Consider the following 14822-nt stretch of genomic DNA (forward strand, 5'->3'; position numbering starts at 1 on the left):
AACGTTTTATACACATTTTTGAAATGTTCGGAATTAATTTGTGGGACACTAAAGGCGCATTTCCGAAAAGATTTGCAATCTGAATTGAGCTAAAGATGAAATGAATGATTTGGCCTTACACCTGGTCAAAAGTCACTGGCTGTTTAGTAGACCTCGTCTGACCTTGGATATCAACAATCGCATCAGGGTATCATAAGTAAACTGGGCTTCCACCCGCAGAACATGCCACATCTGGTCTTCTGGCCGCGCAACATCATAGCAACCAAACGATTTATTGTCGCTCTCCTGGCAGAGGTATTCTTGGCGGCAGATATACAAAAGTCATTCGAAAAATTGTTATTCGTATTGTCTTTGATATAATAAACAGCTTTAAACAAAAAACCGAAGGCAGCAGTAGCACTTTGGTCGAAAGAAGCATGAATAGGTACAGACGCACGAGCTAAAAGCGCTCTTATGAGGCAACCGTGTTTGCTCTCATGACCAATTTATTGCCGATGAACATATGGCCAATATTTTGTCACACGTCACTGCTGGGGGAAAACAAACATCGTGCGATGTTAGCAGCACAGCCAGGGCAGAAGCACTTGGCCAGCTATGCAAACGCACTTGGACAGTATCAGAAGAGGAGTGCTTGCTCTCCGGGTATATAAAGCGCATCAGGCTTATCGGTGCGTGCGCTCCTGACTTTCATTTGGAGATATTTCATTAACTGCTGCGGTGTCTTAACGCGAACCACACCACTTACCCTCTTCCGTCAGCCACCAGGTGAGCATTTATTACTATCACTCGACCTCTCCGCGACGGTGCGCAAAGACCGTGCGTGGGCGCGCGCGAGCGGATGTGTGTGTGTGTGTGTGTGTTCGCTCGTGCGGGCGCATGCGACTGTACTCACAAAAGCTATTAAAAAGGAATTTTGTCATATTTGTGCAATGCAATCCACCCAATGGCCTCCTCTTAAGGAAATAATGTCTTGACAGGCTATGTTGTACATCAAGACGAGAACACTGGCTGTGAATCTCGTTAACATGTCATAAACATTTTATTTTAAAATCGCAATCTTTCAGTGTGAAAAAGTATTAATTACATATTTAACACGCAATCTAGCAATGCTTCGTTATTATGATAGTTATAATAACAATGTTAATATTATAAAAATGATTATAGGATAATGTTCTTCTTATTGTTTCTACTTTCTTTCTACTGTTTCTATGATCATTTTTATTAGTTTCGGATAAACACGTTTTACATAGCAAAAGTACAATAATTATCATTTTCGATTGTATTTTTTGACGTCGCTCGAAGTCAAAAGAAAGTGTTTCAGTGTCGCATTAGCTCAGAAAACGCCGTTTAAAGGCAATACGCATTCGCACCGGTAGAGTTCGCCCGAGTATCAATAATATCCCACCGGTGCCCCATCCACCATCTTCACCCTCTGTGTAAAACATCTGACTGCATGCCACTATATTTTATAGGTGTGAACGAACGACATTTCTAACGAATCATTTCTAAATACGCAAGCGAAGCAGAGATTGTTTATTTCAATTAATCCATAATTAATTTGCAAACATACAGGAAAAAGTCCCAGTGGGCATTAAGATCTGGAGAAAAGCGGTGATTAAAATGATAATCCTCAAACCAATTTGTTTTGGGTAGGAAGATAAAGGTGCCACGATGGTGAATTCGGGACTATGCGCCATGAAATTCACCGTTACAAATAAACCGGTGGTTAAACAAATAAAGGCATGTCCCTGGGCCATAGGCACCGTGTTAATCTCGTTGTGACATGTTTAATCATTAGAGGCTATGAAACGAATAAAGGCGCAGAGTTCGCCCCGGAGCGCAGGCAACCGGAGCAGCTCCAAACGAGCCGTGCCTCAGGCCATTTTCCCGGGGCAGTAGCTTATGTCACACAGACCACCAGACTTATTTTTGATTCAAACATTTCGCTCTTATGGCCTTTTAATCACAGGGGAGGGCGGTAAATCTCTTGTCTGTTTATACATTTGTCATGAACTGCTACAGGGAAACGGGGTTGCATTTATCAAAGCTTAACTGCTCGCCCAAGGCACTGGAACACGCTGAAATTCGTCGATTAAAGCCAGAAATGATCAACGTTATTATATATATCCCCCTGGCCTTCAGGCAAGCATTAGCTGGAGGATTTTCCTTTTAATAAAGCATACAAAGGTCTTGTATTTTGCGCGGTATATTAACAAAAGATGGCACAGTTTTTTAGAGAATTAATTAATTGACGTTTAATTTCCTCTTTCTATTTCCTATTAAACATTGTAGTTGTGACTAAATCTGTAAAGTTGATATACTTTTTGTGTTTCTTGACAATAAAAAAAATAATAGCTAGGTTTAGTGTCTTAAAAGCACGTCAGATTTAAGAAAACCTTCTTTCTATCTATTTCTTATATTTTAATAGCACGGGAACGCATGCGTTTGTCTTCCTAACAATGCTTCGATTAAATATGAAAAACATTTCTAGTTCACGGACGGAAACATGCGACTCTATTGTTTAAAAATTGCACATGATTTTTGATATAATGTATAACTTTCTTTTGTTTGCCTCTCTTCTATAAATATGATAAATATTGCTGTAATTGTTACTTTAATGCAATTTATTATTATTATTATTGTTCTTCCGTAACCTTAGTATATTTATAAGCGTTATTGCTGTTTTTTAAATCACATGCTGTTCTGTGTTGCTTCCAATTTTTACTGCTCACTAATCCGACAGCCTTTTCTCATCCACTCGTACCATCCTGACACTAGTGCTCATGAGGGAGACTCGAGTGCTCATGTGGATTTACACTTGCTAAGTTCACCAGAATACGCGCAGTAAGAGAGTGTGGCTCTCGTTTTCAGTGTAAATGTAAGATCTGTTTGAGCTTCCTGCAAAAGTAAACAGGTAAACAGAAGGAAATGGCTCTTGAAGTGAAGTATAGCCACTCAGCCTGTGCGCATTTACTTCTTGCCGAACTCCTCGCTTGAATTGTTCAAACACATCCACAAGCCACTGGCCACTGACTAACCACGAGCTCTGCCATCGATTGTTGCGTGGGAACACATCAGACTGGCTTATGAATTCATAGTCTATTTCGCTTACCAATTTAATTTAGGAATATGTGACAATCGACTGCATTAATGCCGAATTGACAGGCTTAACGCAACTGTTTATTTTCTATTGATCGAAATGGCGTGTAGTGTAAATAAGTAAGGTTGTCGTGATTTATCATTTCATTAATGATGTGTTCGGTGTCTGGTGCACGGGAAAGCTGCTGCAATGGCCTTGCGAAAAGCGCTCACTGTTCGACCCCTTTCCAGTTCAATGCTCTCATTGTGTGATTCCTCTGTCGTTGCATGATTAATTGGAAGAGTGAAGTATTTACCTATCAGGTAACTTATTACAGAACATACCATATGGATGAGAAATATGCTGGTGAGCAAATATTTGGTGTATTCATGATAAAATGACCCATTATAAAAAATGACTATCATTTACTATCAAAAACGATCATTTCCTTGCCAATGCAAATCGTCGTTATCAACTAAACATTAGCACCACAATAAAAAAGAAGTCTTAATGTTTTGTGTTTGGCATTCATTTTATGCAATTGGTACCCAACTTTTGACCCGTCTTCATTTAAGTGTGAGACAGAGGAAAATGTGGTGTATGCAGGTTTTGTGTGTGTGTGTGTGTGTGTGTGTGAGAGAGAGAGAGAGAGAGAGAGAGAGAGAGAGAGAGAGAGAGAGAGAGAGAGAGATGAAGGACTTTCCTTGATATTGTGAAGGGGTACAGAAATGAATGAAGAGATAGTCAATTGAATGCAGTGAATGCCATGACAACTAGGAACAACCTCAGATTTATTCCAAACAGTTTGAACGTATTGTACAGGGGCGTCAATCATCTATTATTTTGGCCCTTAAATAAATGCAAAAACTACGGCTGGACAAAGGCTTCCAACAGGAGCCGGACATTTGTCTACATTTCCCCCATTGTCTGCAGCTTAGCAATCGGTTTGTATTTGTGTTTGCCCGGGTTCGACCACCCAGGATGAGCCGAGGACTGGCTAGAAACGTGCAACATTGTCACCCACATCACATACTAGATAGGCACAGAGGCAAAAAGAGAAAAGATAGGACAGCGGGTTGAAAACCAAGAGGGCAAAAACAATAAAACAAAAAAAAATAATGCGATTTTCCTGCAATGCAGCGCAATAAAAAAGCATTGAAAAGAAAACAAATGTGTCGTTTTTAAATCATTTCACCGGTATGCTATTTATCCACGCAATATTGTAGATTGAAAAATACAATTTCTTAGTGTTGGTGATAAAATAAAATTAAATTAAAATGATGTCATAGAAATAATAAAAAACCCGCGATAATTAAAAAATGATGAAATAACAACAATAATAACACAATAAATTTCATGATTAAAATGATCGTTTTTTTGATGACTCAATCGCGTCCAGTGAACAACCCTTGTCCTTAATCCCGAACCAAAATATTGACCCACATAAATTAGTATGTTGCCCCAAGAGGCGATTTTGTTGCTTCTCGAGGAAACATTTGTTTATTCCTCGAGACAATGAGAGATCCGTCCGAATTCGAAGTCCAAACAGCACCATCAGTCGTTAATTCGTCCACGTCCTCGCGTTGACTTTACGAATGCGAGGGGAATATTTTATTCATAGGTTTTGTCCGGAAAAGGCCTATGATGTGTGTATAAAGCTACTTGGAGGTTCTTTGTATGTAAATAGGGTGTAAAAAGGCCCTCCCCGTCTTTGTAATTAATTGACACGTTATACCACTCATCATGTTCTGAAGCACCAATGGTATAGGCTAGGATCTCCCCAAAACCCACAATTTCACATCGGCAAACACTGTCTTCATCCACTTGACTCCCAAGACCCGCCCACACGTGGCCAACCTTTTTCGTTTTTAATGCTTTTTCACTGCAGGTTCATGTGTTGAGACCAACCTTATATGGACTGATCAGTCTGGTAATGGCTTATTTCCCCCTTACACTCAGCGGTAGCGCAATATCCATGAGCTAGATAGAGCACTTCAGTCACTTTGGCATTCTTCCTGGACTTACAGAAGCGATTTCTCGGCCACTTTTTTTCCATGCGCCGGTGAGCGACCGAGCGAGCTCATGCGTCGACTTCACGTTACTTCGCGCTGAAACGGCACCGATCTTGCATTCCCCCAGTCTCATCTGTGTTTTTGTGTCTCCGAGCAGTGGATTGGCAAACTGGTGCAGCAACTTCACTGCATCGCATCCCTGTCGTTAAAACATGTCGTTGACCAACACAAAGACGGGCTTTTCGGTGAAGGACATTTTGGACCTCCCTGACACCAACGACGAGGAGGGATCTATCACCGGGGCCGAGGAAGATACGGAGGGTTCCGAGGCGACCAAAACGCCTGGAGTGTTAGTGCAAAGTCCTTTGGAGAACGTTCAAAAACTGCCTTTAAAGAATCCCTTCTACGACAACAGCGACAATCCTTACACCAGATGGCTCGCAACTACGGACAGCATCCAATACTCCTGTAAGTCGTCCATCACCTCACAACAAGTTGAACAACAATTCTTTGTTGTTGTGCATAAACAGTTTGTGATATACATTTGGTCCTGAAATCACCTAACAACATATTTTTATTGTGGTCTGGACTCTTCAGCCTTCAGCCTCATATTTAGCCTTGTTGCGCTTGTTTTAAGGCGTAACCTATTATGCGTTATTTGTTCACAATTCTTTCTAATTCGCAAATAAAATCGAAAGCCGAAAATGATTTTGTGTGAATTTTTGCGAATTTCATTCGTTTGAATTACAGCTTGAATGATAATTGTCATTCTAATAAATTCGTTCTTTAAATCTTTGTTTAATTTTCATTTTAATTGATATCGTCTGAGCAAACTCTTTTGGTTTTACAAGTAAACAGAACATGTTTGCAAAGGACCATTAATTTCAACAACCTGGTGCGTAAAATGAAATTCAGTCGATGTATTTAAATGTTCATATTTTTGTTTGTTTTTGCCAGTGCACGGTTTATCAGCCAGCTCTCAAGACTCGTCCGCAAAGTCTCCGGAACCTTCAGCGGACGAATCGCCGGACAACGACAAGGAAACTTCAAGCAACGGCAGTGACTCTGGCAAGAAGCGCAAACGGAGGGTGCTCTTCTCCAAGGCGCAAACTTACGAACTCGAGCGCCGGTTTAGGCAACAGAGATATCTGTCCGCGCCGGAGAGGGAGCATCTCGCCAGTTTGATCCGCCTGACTCCGACCCAAGTGAAAATCTGGTTCCAGAACCACCGGTACAAAATGAAGCGAGCCCGGGCCGAGAAAGGTATGGAAGTGACCCATCTCCCTTCACCTAGGCGGGTGGCCGTGCCTGTGTTAGTCAGAGATGGCAAACCCTGTCATACGCTAAAAGCTCAGGACTTGGCAGCCACTTTTCAGGCTGGAATTCCGTTCTCGGCGTATAGCGCCCAGTCCCTCCAGCACATGCAATATAACGCGCATTACAGCGCCGCCACCACACCACAGTTCCCCACAGCACACTTGGTTCAAACGCAACAGTGGACTTGGTGAACACATACCGACTGACTGCATTCAAAGACCGCGCTAGGGATCTTTCCAAACAAAAAAGCGCAAGACTTTTTATTTTTGCAGCTTGACCCGTTCTCACCGGTTTCTTTTTGTGGGATTGACGTGTGCGCCATGTTTACATGTTTTCGTTAAGAAAACAGGGTCAAGCCTCACCCCGAATTCACGAATGTTAAAGCTCTTGTGAAATTTTGTAAAGTATGTTTGTGTGTTGTAGAAATGTTTTCCTTTTGTCCTTCGTGTTTAAAGCACGTGCAAGATCCACTTTATGATTATAGAAAGTTTTATTTCTTTCTTTTTGCGATGGACCGAATATATTTATTGCCACGAATAAACATTGGCAACCTTTAGCTTATTTCATTGCTTTGTTTTCTATGTATATATTTTGTGATAACTGTTTGCAATATTATGTTTGGCGATTCAGTATAAGCTCAGCCTAAATATTCACGATATTTAGGGATAATACGGAACATCAATTGTCGATGAATATCCCTCGTGGAAATTCCAGTAAGAGCGCGCGGCGACGAGGGAATTACCCAATTCTTTTTATTAAGACTTTTAATAAAATGATGTGTTTCAGAAATTCCGATTTGTTTTGCGTTTGGTTTCAGTGCTTTCGGAATTAGTTGCAAAATATTAATCTTTTCTTCGCTCCATCTCCCAACAACAACAAAAATTGTTTTTATTTATATAGGCCTATATATGCATATCTGAACGAAAAAGAAAGAATAAAATAACAATTTGTAATTAGCTGTTTTTTTATTTACACAAACGTGCACACATTTGACACTTTATTACTTCAATTTTCCGAATTTACCCGTACGAACACTTCAGCAATAAGAAGGCTAAAGTCATTTGTGAAATGGGGGTAAAAATCCACTCACTTAATATGAGAGGGCTTCTTCAGCTAAGCAGCTTTTCATTCAAACCCTCTCTCCCTTTCACACACCATGGCTGATGTTTCGGGTGTTAAAATGGCACATTTAAGAGAGAAAACACACGTGGCAAACGTATGTTATCGTAATCTCCCGTAATTATCAATGTAAAATCATTTTTAAACCGCGCGCGTCTGTAAAGTCAATATCAAATTGTTATTTGTGGATTAATAAACACTCCGGCCGCACGCAGGACTATATCAACTACATTTTAAGCTTCGATTTAGATTGAGAAACATAAAAACATATATTTTTTGTCAACAAAAATACAACGTAGACCTATTTCTTTTAAAGACAATTCAACAGGCAACCACGGCACTTCTTTGGTTTCCATCCCAGTGAGGATTGTCGTATTTACAGGCTGTATCGGTTTCAGGGCTTCGTTGCTAAATCTGAAATGGTTGGTCTTTAAAATATCTTTTTATAGCTGATAGCGCAACCCCCTCTGTAAATAAACAAATCCCGTGCCAGTTATTAACAGATTTAATTTAATGGCATTCTTTCGCCATGCACGTTTGGCTTTTTTATTAAATGTGTGATTTTCGAAAGTGTTTGTTTTTTGTTAACGGGATTTGAAATATTATGTTTTTGTAATCCGCCTATTTTTTCGACTTGTCTTTGCACCTGTTGTCGGCAACTCATTTGCAGCGTATTAAACATTTGCGCTATGTTATTCCACAATGTCAGAAATGCGAGTAGAAGATATTTAACTCTTTTTTTAAACTACATTTCGCTTATTCTGTTTTCTTTGATCTCTGAGCTGCATTAAAGCGCGTTAATCGCGAGCGCACAGTTGCGCAGAGGACCGATGGTCAACAATGCGACGAGGTACTTTTAAACAGTCTATAGTCCTACAATATACAGTACATGACACAAAAAGCCAACAAAAGCTTAGGGTCGGTTGATGAGAATGTTAGAGGCGTGCATATTAACAGGGGGAGTGGAGAGAGAGAGAGTCCGAGTTTCTTGGCGCTATTCAGTTCCTTTATCTGGACCAGTGCATCCCTGAGTCAGGGAGATATATCCTTGGGGTTTTTTTTGTGGCGACTGTCAGTTGGTGCCATTGTGGTGCTTGTCGTACACGTTGTATTCCATATGGACAGCTGGGCCCAGAAGAGGAGAAAGGAATCCCTCACAAAACCCAAATTGTGTCCCGCTTTCAAACGCAGCATTGTTGTCTCTCAAAGAAAAACGAATTAAAAATTCGTGCTATATCTATTCTGGAAGAGAAGGCAAAGCCATTCACAGATAACAGGGAGTCCTTCTTCATTGATATAGCAGTGCTAACAACAGTTCTCTCATTCCTTTAACCCTCTCACACACTCCCCTCTTCTCTGGACGTTGAAAGGCGGCGATTATTGTCTGTTCTGTAAAGTCTCTTGCGTTACAACGGCAAAACTCTGAACTATCTATCTATCTATCTATCTATCTATCTATCTATCTATCTATCTATCTATCTATCTATCTATCTATCTATCTATCTATCTATCTATCTATCTATCTATCTATCTATCTATCTATCTATCTATCTATCTATCTATCTATCTATCTATCTATCTATCTATCTATCTATCTATCTATCTATCTATCTATCTATCTTATCATCTATCTGTAATAATTCGTATTATTTCGTCATGCATTGTTAAAATAGTAAGATATAGGCAAAATATCAAAGCAAACAGGCTGAACGCGCGTCGTTTCTTCCCTATCTGTGAAATAACTTTTCCGGGCTAAAACGACGCACTGAAAGATGGTTATCTGGAATTAGTCTCGGTTACGGAGGATTTCAGCAAAACAAAATACGAAGAGTCACAAAGGAGTCAAATAAACAATTTCAGCGGTGTGCTGCAGTTAACGCGTGTATAATAACCCTTTCACGCCTTCAAATGGAATATTTCAGGAAGCGTGTTCGTGGATGACAATGGATCTGTTACCATTTGAACCTCAACATGAATCATTTCCCATCAGCCACATTTCCAGGTGAGGGGTTTCAATGAGCATGACTTACGTTTACTTTGGTATTTTATTTCCAGTGGAAGACTCGCCCACCATCTCGACCTTCTTGTAAAGAGTTTTTATTGAATGAATGAATTCTATCTATTCTTAAGAATCAAATAATTACCACAAGATGGCGACAGAGGCCGTTGAAAGACACGTTGACTCTTGGTGAATAAAGTTGCAGTGTATTTCACTCAGTCAAAGACGATGACAGGTAGCCTATTGCCATATGAATACCATTGCCACAAACACACACAATGCTACTTTCGATTTAGGGTGTGACTTTAATTGGTTTTACGTGCAATTTAATCATTGAAATGATTTGTATTGAGGTATTTAGATGCGACGGGGAGTGTTGCGGGATTCACGAGATGAGAGGATCCGCAGGGAGGCGCAATTGATCCACACATACAAAAGCACAAACTCAACGATTCCTCTGTTGTTAAAGTCACCAAAGATCCTTCATATAAATAGTCATTTATGGTGTTCGTGTACTGTGTGATATTAAAAGACAATTTGCTGACAATGCATTACCACCTAGACTAACTGTTATTTATTCCCTTTCGCTCTTACAAAAAAGTGTTGGATCACAATGGCAGTTATAACAAGAGGATTACAGATATTAAGCTTTTATTTCGTTGTTGAGCTTTATATTTTATATATATATATATCGACATTAAGCTTTTATTATTATGTAAATGTAAATTTCAAGATTTGGCTAATTTTCTGGCAGTCTGTTACATGTCTATAATTTCAGTTTCTTAAATATGACTTATATTTCTTTATTCAGCTTTTTAATTTAGCAAATATGTAAAATGAAATAACTTGCAAGTTTAATTACAATTTGTTGTCTAGTGTCTTGCCTGACAACAGGGTAAAATCAATACAGTGCAATAAAATTAAACAAAAATGACAACCACTGGTGACAGTAATAAGAGGCCAAAAAGCAATTGGCCCATTATTAAAACAGGTTTAAAGTGTTTAAAGAAAAATGTGCATATGAATCACACATGCGTGCCTCTTGCTGGTCCTCTTTTTCATTTTAAGGTCTCTATGGTGTTTTCATTATTTCTTAATAAATAATAAAACAGAAAATATAATTATCGGAGAGTAAACCATCATATTTCAAATATGGAAAGAGCATGCAAAATATTGTTCTATGATAATGCAAAGTTTTACAAAAAGCATCCCACTAAAAATATGTCAAAAATTCCATTCATTGATTTTTCTTACCACAATGATGCATTATAACTATATAATAGTAAAAATTCGACTAGAAAAACGTATTAAATAAGATATATTATTTTCCACCCTGATTCATTTCATTTGCCAGCATTGCACAGGTACATTTAGTTGATGTACGATGCATTAGACGGCATTCAATCAAACAATCTCATTATCGATTAGTCGTCTTGACCCATCTTAGCACTTGACCCGTCTCTAGTACAGCATCTTTACCAAAGGACGATCCAGACTCGCTCCATCACACAATGGCAGAATGCTCCTTACAGCTTAAGTGAACATGAACGCTTCACAGGTCAATAGTATGAGCAGTTCAGTTCACTACAAATCACTGAGTCTTAGTTACACATCCAGCATTTAGAGTGTTGTTTATGCATATGCAAACGTTTATTTAGCTTGATTAAATGGGTGGGATCATCCATTGGGAGATGTGTTTACAGTACTTGGAACTGACGCTGCATCCTCAGAGAAGATGAGAGACGTGCCTTTAACTGTTCTGTTAATCTGTTAAACTACCTTTCTAATGTAGGTCTATAAATGTATCAGGAAATATTATACAGAGAACTTATCACTACATATGTTTATGTATTATATTCGATGTATTACATGACGTCATATTGTTCATTTTTCAACATTCAGTTTGGATTGCTTCTTTCAGGTCAGAATACAAGAAATTTGGACACTGTAAGGCAAACACGTTCAAATCTATACTATTCTTATAACATATAGGATCAGTGGTATTTAGTTTTGTTCAGATGTTAAGCCTCAATGGCCTGTTTGATCTACATTCATAAAATGTACAAAATGTGTCTCATTCATGTGAATTTCGATTGATGTTAACCGTAACCCCGCTCCTAAAGCGCAAAATTGTAGCCACTTTAATCTGAAATTCGTACATATCGGCCACATTATAAAATAGTTGTGAATTACCATAGAATTGTGTTGGAATTGCTTATAATATGGGAAAAAGAAATGGAAAAGAAATAAGATGAAAGAGTTGAGTTAGGTTATGTTGCATTCATTCTAAATTACAGTTAAAATCCAATTAGAAAAATATCAACAAAAATAAGTTTAGTTTACCCAAAAATGAAAAATCAGCCAATACTCTCTCTCAAAACTGTATACATTTGTTGTTCTGATTAAAAAAAAAACCACACAAAATAATTTGAAGAAGCATTGCAACCAAACTGGGCCACTATAGAGTAGAGTAGAACCAGAACTGTCTAAATTCATTTAAAATATATCATTTTTTCTTACACATAACAGAGACGCACAAAGACCTCATACATCTAAAAGCGTGCAGCAGCTTCAGTAACTTCACAAACAGACACATGTTATCATAAATGACAATGTTATGAAGAGGATTTATGGTTTACCCCTTGTTCCAAAGCAGCTTTAAAGACAAAAGTCTTTCAAACTAGTCTGGAAAGGCATAGTCCTAAAACACTGTGTTCCCATGTGGCGGGCAGTTAACAGAATCCTTGGTGTGAACGATAAAATTTGATATACTGGATCTGGATTATATTAACATCGTATTATGTTATAATCATACAAGCTTTATTCAGTGTTAAAACTGGGAAAACATCATATCATCACCTGCTCCTGAAAAACTCTGTAAGTAGACTTTTGCTCACAGTCTAAATATTATTTTCATGTTTCATGTGAACATTAAATATATAAACAATTGATGCCTTAACTGTGTTTTATACCGCAACTAAGAAAGCAGAATGTCACATCCAGGTGCATTTAGATGTGCCATAGGTTTAATCCCAGGGATTGCACATACTCAGAAACGAATGTATGGCGTCTGCCAAATGCATAAATGTAAATACATTTATTATTTTCGCACATTTTTGGCTGAACTATCACTTTAAGACCGTTTTGATGATTCCCCATATCATTAAAATAGTCAATTTTGTGAATACAAGTATACTTATTGTGCGCAATAAAACAAAATAACAAGTTTATTCAACAATTTCCTATCTTTCGTGTCAGTCGACCAAACGAGTGTCCTTGAGGGCATGCGACACATGTGTGTGGTGCTGATGTAGAACGCCGGTGCCTGCGTTGGAATGTACTGTAGATACTGTAACTGCAGGACCAACTTACACTGAAGGCCAGACCACTTGTAGAGAGTCCTCTAAAAGGTGCGGGGCATTATTGTGTCAGAAGTGTGCTTTTGAAACCCTCTCTGTGAAGCAAGTAAGGAAACACATCTGACACTTTTCAGAGTGTATCTTATGTATGCATCCAGCACTCCATCAGCTGCTTTAACTATAAGAAGAACATAGAACATAAAAGCGTTTAGTTTAACCCTTGTATGGTTTTTCCGGTCTGTGGGACCCGTTTTCATTTTTTATCAAAAGAAAAATTATACAATTCATTATTTTGAATTACTCATTGGCCTTGACTTAATTTCTGTGAGGAACATATATCAGGACACATTTTCACCGACTGCACACTGTACACCCCCTACACATTTATATTACATACAGGATGTTCGAGTCCACTGGACGCAGGGCTTGTCAAATTGTGCATTCTGTAGGTTCTGTGAACCTTCATTGTGTCCTCTTCATATATGGGCCTCCATTTAGTATGTCTGTGTGTGTTTCTGTGTGTGTGTGTGTGTGTGTGTTTGTGTGTGTGTGTGTGTGTGTGTGTGTGTGTGAGAGAGAGATCGTTTGAGAGTGTGTGTGAGTGTGAGTTTATTGTGTCTGTTCTTGCCGTTCCCACCAAAAAATGTGGAGCACGTCAATTCATAAATGTGACCTTACAAAAGTACAGGGCAAATATTAACCATATATGCTGTTTAAATTGCTTGTAATTGTGATGAAGTAAACATATTTTAATTACTTTAACATAAAGTATTGTTGTGTGTCAAACACCACACAAGGGTTAATGCTGTAATAACATCTAGTTGTCAAATAGTGTTCCTGTAGCTCAACTGGTAGAGCATTGTGTAAAGGTCATGAGTTCATTTCCAGTGGTCACACATACTGATGAAAGACTGTTGAATGTCGCTTTGGACGAAAGTGTCTTTCAAATGCATAAATGTAAATAATGCTCTTGTGTCATAACGTGTGGCGTTGTGCTTGCTTGGTAAAAACAAACAAATATACATCACTAAGGGCTCAAACTGACCTCTTTTTAAAACGAACCATCAACAAGGATCACATGATCAAATCTCATCTGTTCAGGTAAAATCCTATCTGATATTTAAAAAGTTCTCACCCAATGGCCATATAGACGGTTTCATTGGACGCATACGCCTGGTACAGTTAACTTACGGCTTGTGTTTGCTTATAAAGTCTGGCCAGTGTCTTGTAATAAAATAATATATATATATATATAATGTTAATATTGATTAATTATGAATAATTATTTTATTGTATAATAATTGTATTTAATAAAGGATTTGTTGTGTATTAAACTATATTAAACTGAAATATTTAAAATGTATACTCATCACCGTTGGTGGAATGGCTGCAGCTTCGAGAGGAGCTGGTCAAAGGCATCCATCCCGGAGCACTGCACCTTGGGCACAGTCACCGCCTCAAGCTCAAGGTGTCTAGTCCGGTTCTGCAGCCGGCAGTCCAGCCGGGCGTTCAGTCCGGTCCAACCGGCATTCCAGCCGGCGTCTAGTCCGGTCCAACTGGCATTCCAGCCGGTGTCCAGTCCGATCCAGCGTCCAGTCCGGTCCAGCCGGCATCCCAGCCGGCAATCAGCCCTGTCCCGCCAGCATCCAGGCCGGTACAGTCAGCAGTACAGCCGGCATCCGGGCGGCCTTGGTCGAACCCCAGGAGACCATCCCCAAGGTTGCACGCTGTCACCCCACACTTGCATCCTTTTAAGCGGGGGGTACTGTCATGGTTCTGCCACGTCTTGTCAGGTTTTTCTAGTCTTGGGGCAGGATCATGACAGTACAACGTGTTTTCTGTGGTTCCTGCGATTGGGTTCTTTCCTCCTCAACCCTGACAAAAAGGCCATAGCTTTCCAAACGTTTAATGAGGTGTAAAAGGCCTATCTTCAAAGA

At 39.2% G+C, this 14822-nt stretch overlaps 1 protein-coding gene across 2 annotated transcripts; it reads left to right on the forward strand.

The window, feature by feature from the left end:
• The first annotated feature begins 571 nt into the window (after window positions 1-571).
• nkx2.2a (NK2 homeobox 2a) lies at window positions 572-7192 on the forward strand. 2 transcript variants are annotated; one of them, XM_079458102.1, is made up of 3 exons: window positions 572-765; window positions 5249-5559; window positions 6049-7192. In XM_079458102.1, exons 2-3 carry the CDS (start codon window positions 5304-5306, stop codon window positions 6597-6599), a joined length of 807 nt encoding a protein of 268 aa, XP_079314228.1. In that variant the 5' UTR covers window positions 572-765; window positions 5249-5303; the 3' UTR covers window positions 6600-7192. The 2 variants fall into 2 exon arrangements, with proteins under 2 accessions (XP_079314228.1, XP_079314229.1); XM_079458103.1 differs by lacking the exon at window positions 572-765 and having other exon boundaries at window positions 5169-5559; window positions 6049-6725.
• Window positions 7193-14822: the final 7630 nt, after the last annotated feature.

This window comes from Barbatula barbatula (assembly GCF_947034865.1).
Source record: "Barbatula barbatula genome assembly, chromosome: 6".
Lineage (NCBI taxonomy): Eukaryota > Metazoa > Chordata > Actinopteri > Cypriniformes > Nemacheilidae > Barbatula > Barbatula barbatula.

What these genes read in the sequence shown, in the direction of transcription:
- nkx2.2a (XM_079458102.1), top strand. Translation starts at nt 5,304, where the DNA reads ATGTCGTTGACCAACACAAAGACGGGCTTTTCGGTGAAGGACATTTTG. An exon ending in GGACAGCATCCAATACTCCT is followed by an intron (nt 5,560 to 6,048) that starts GTAAGTCGTCCA and finishes TGTTTTTGCCAG; the next exon opens with TGCACGGTTTATCAGCCAGC.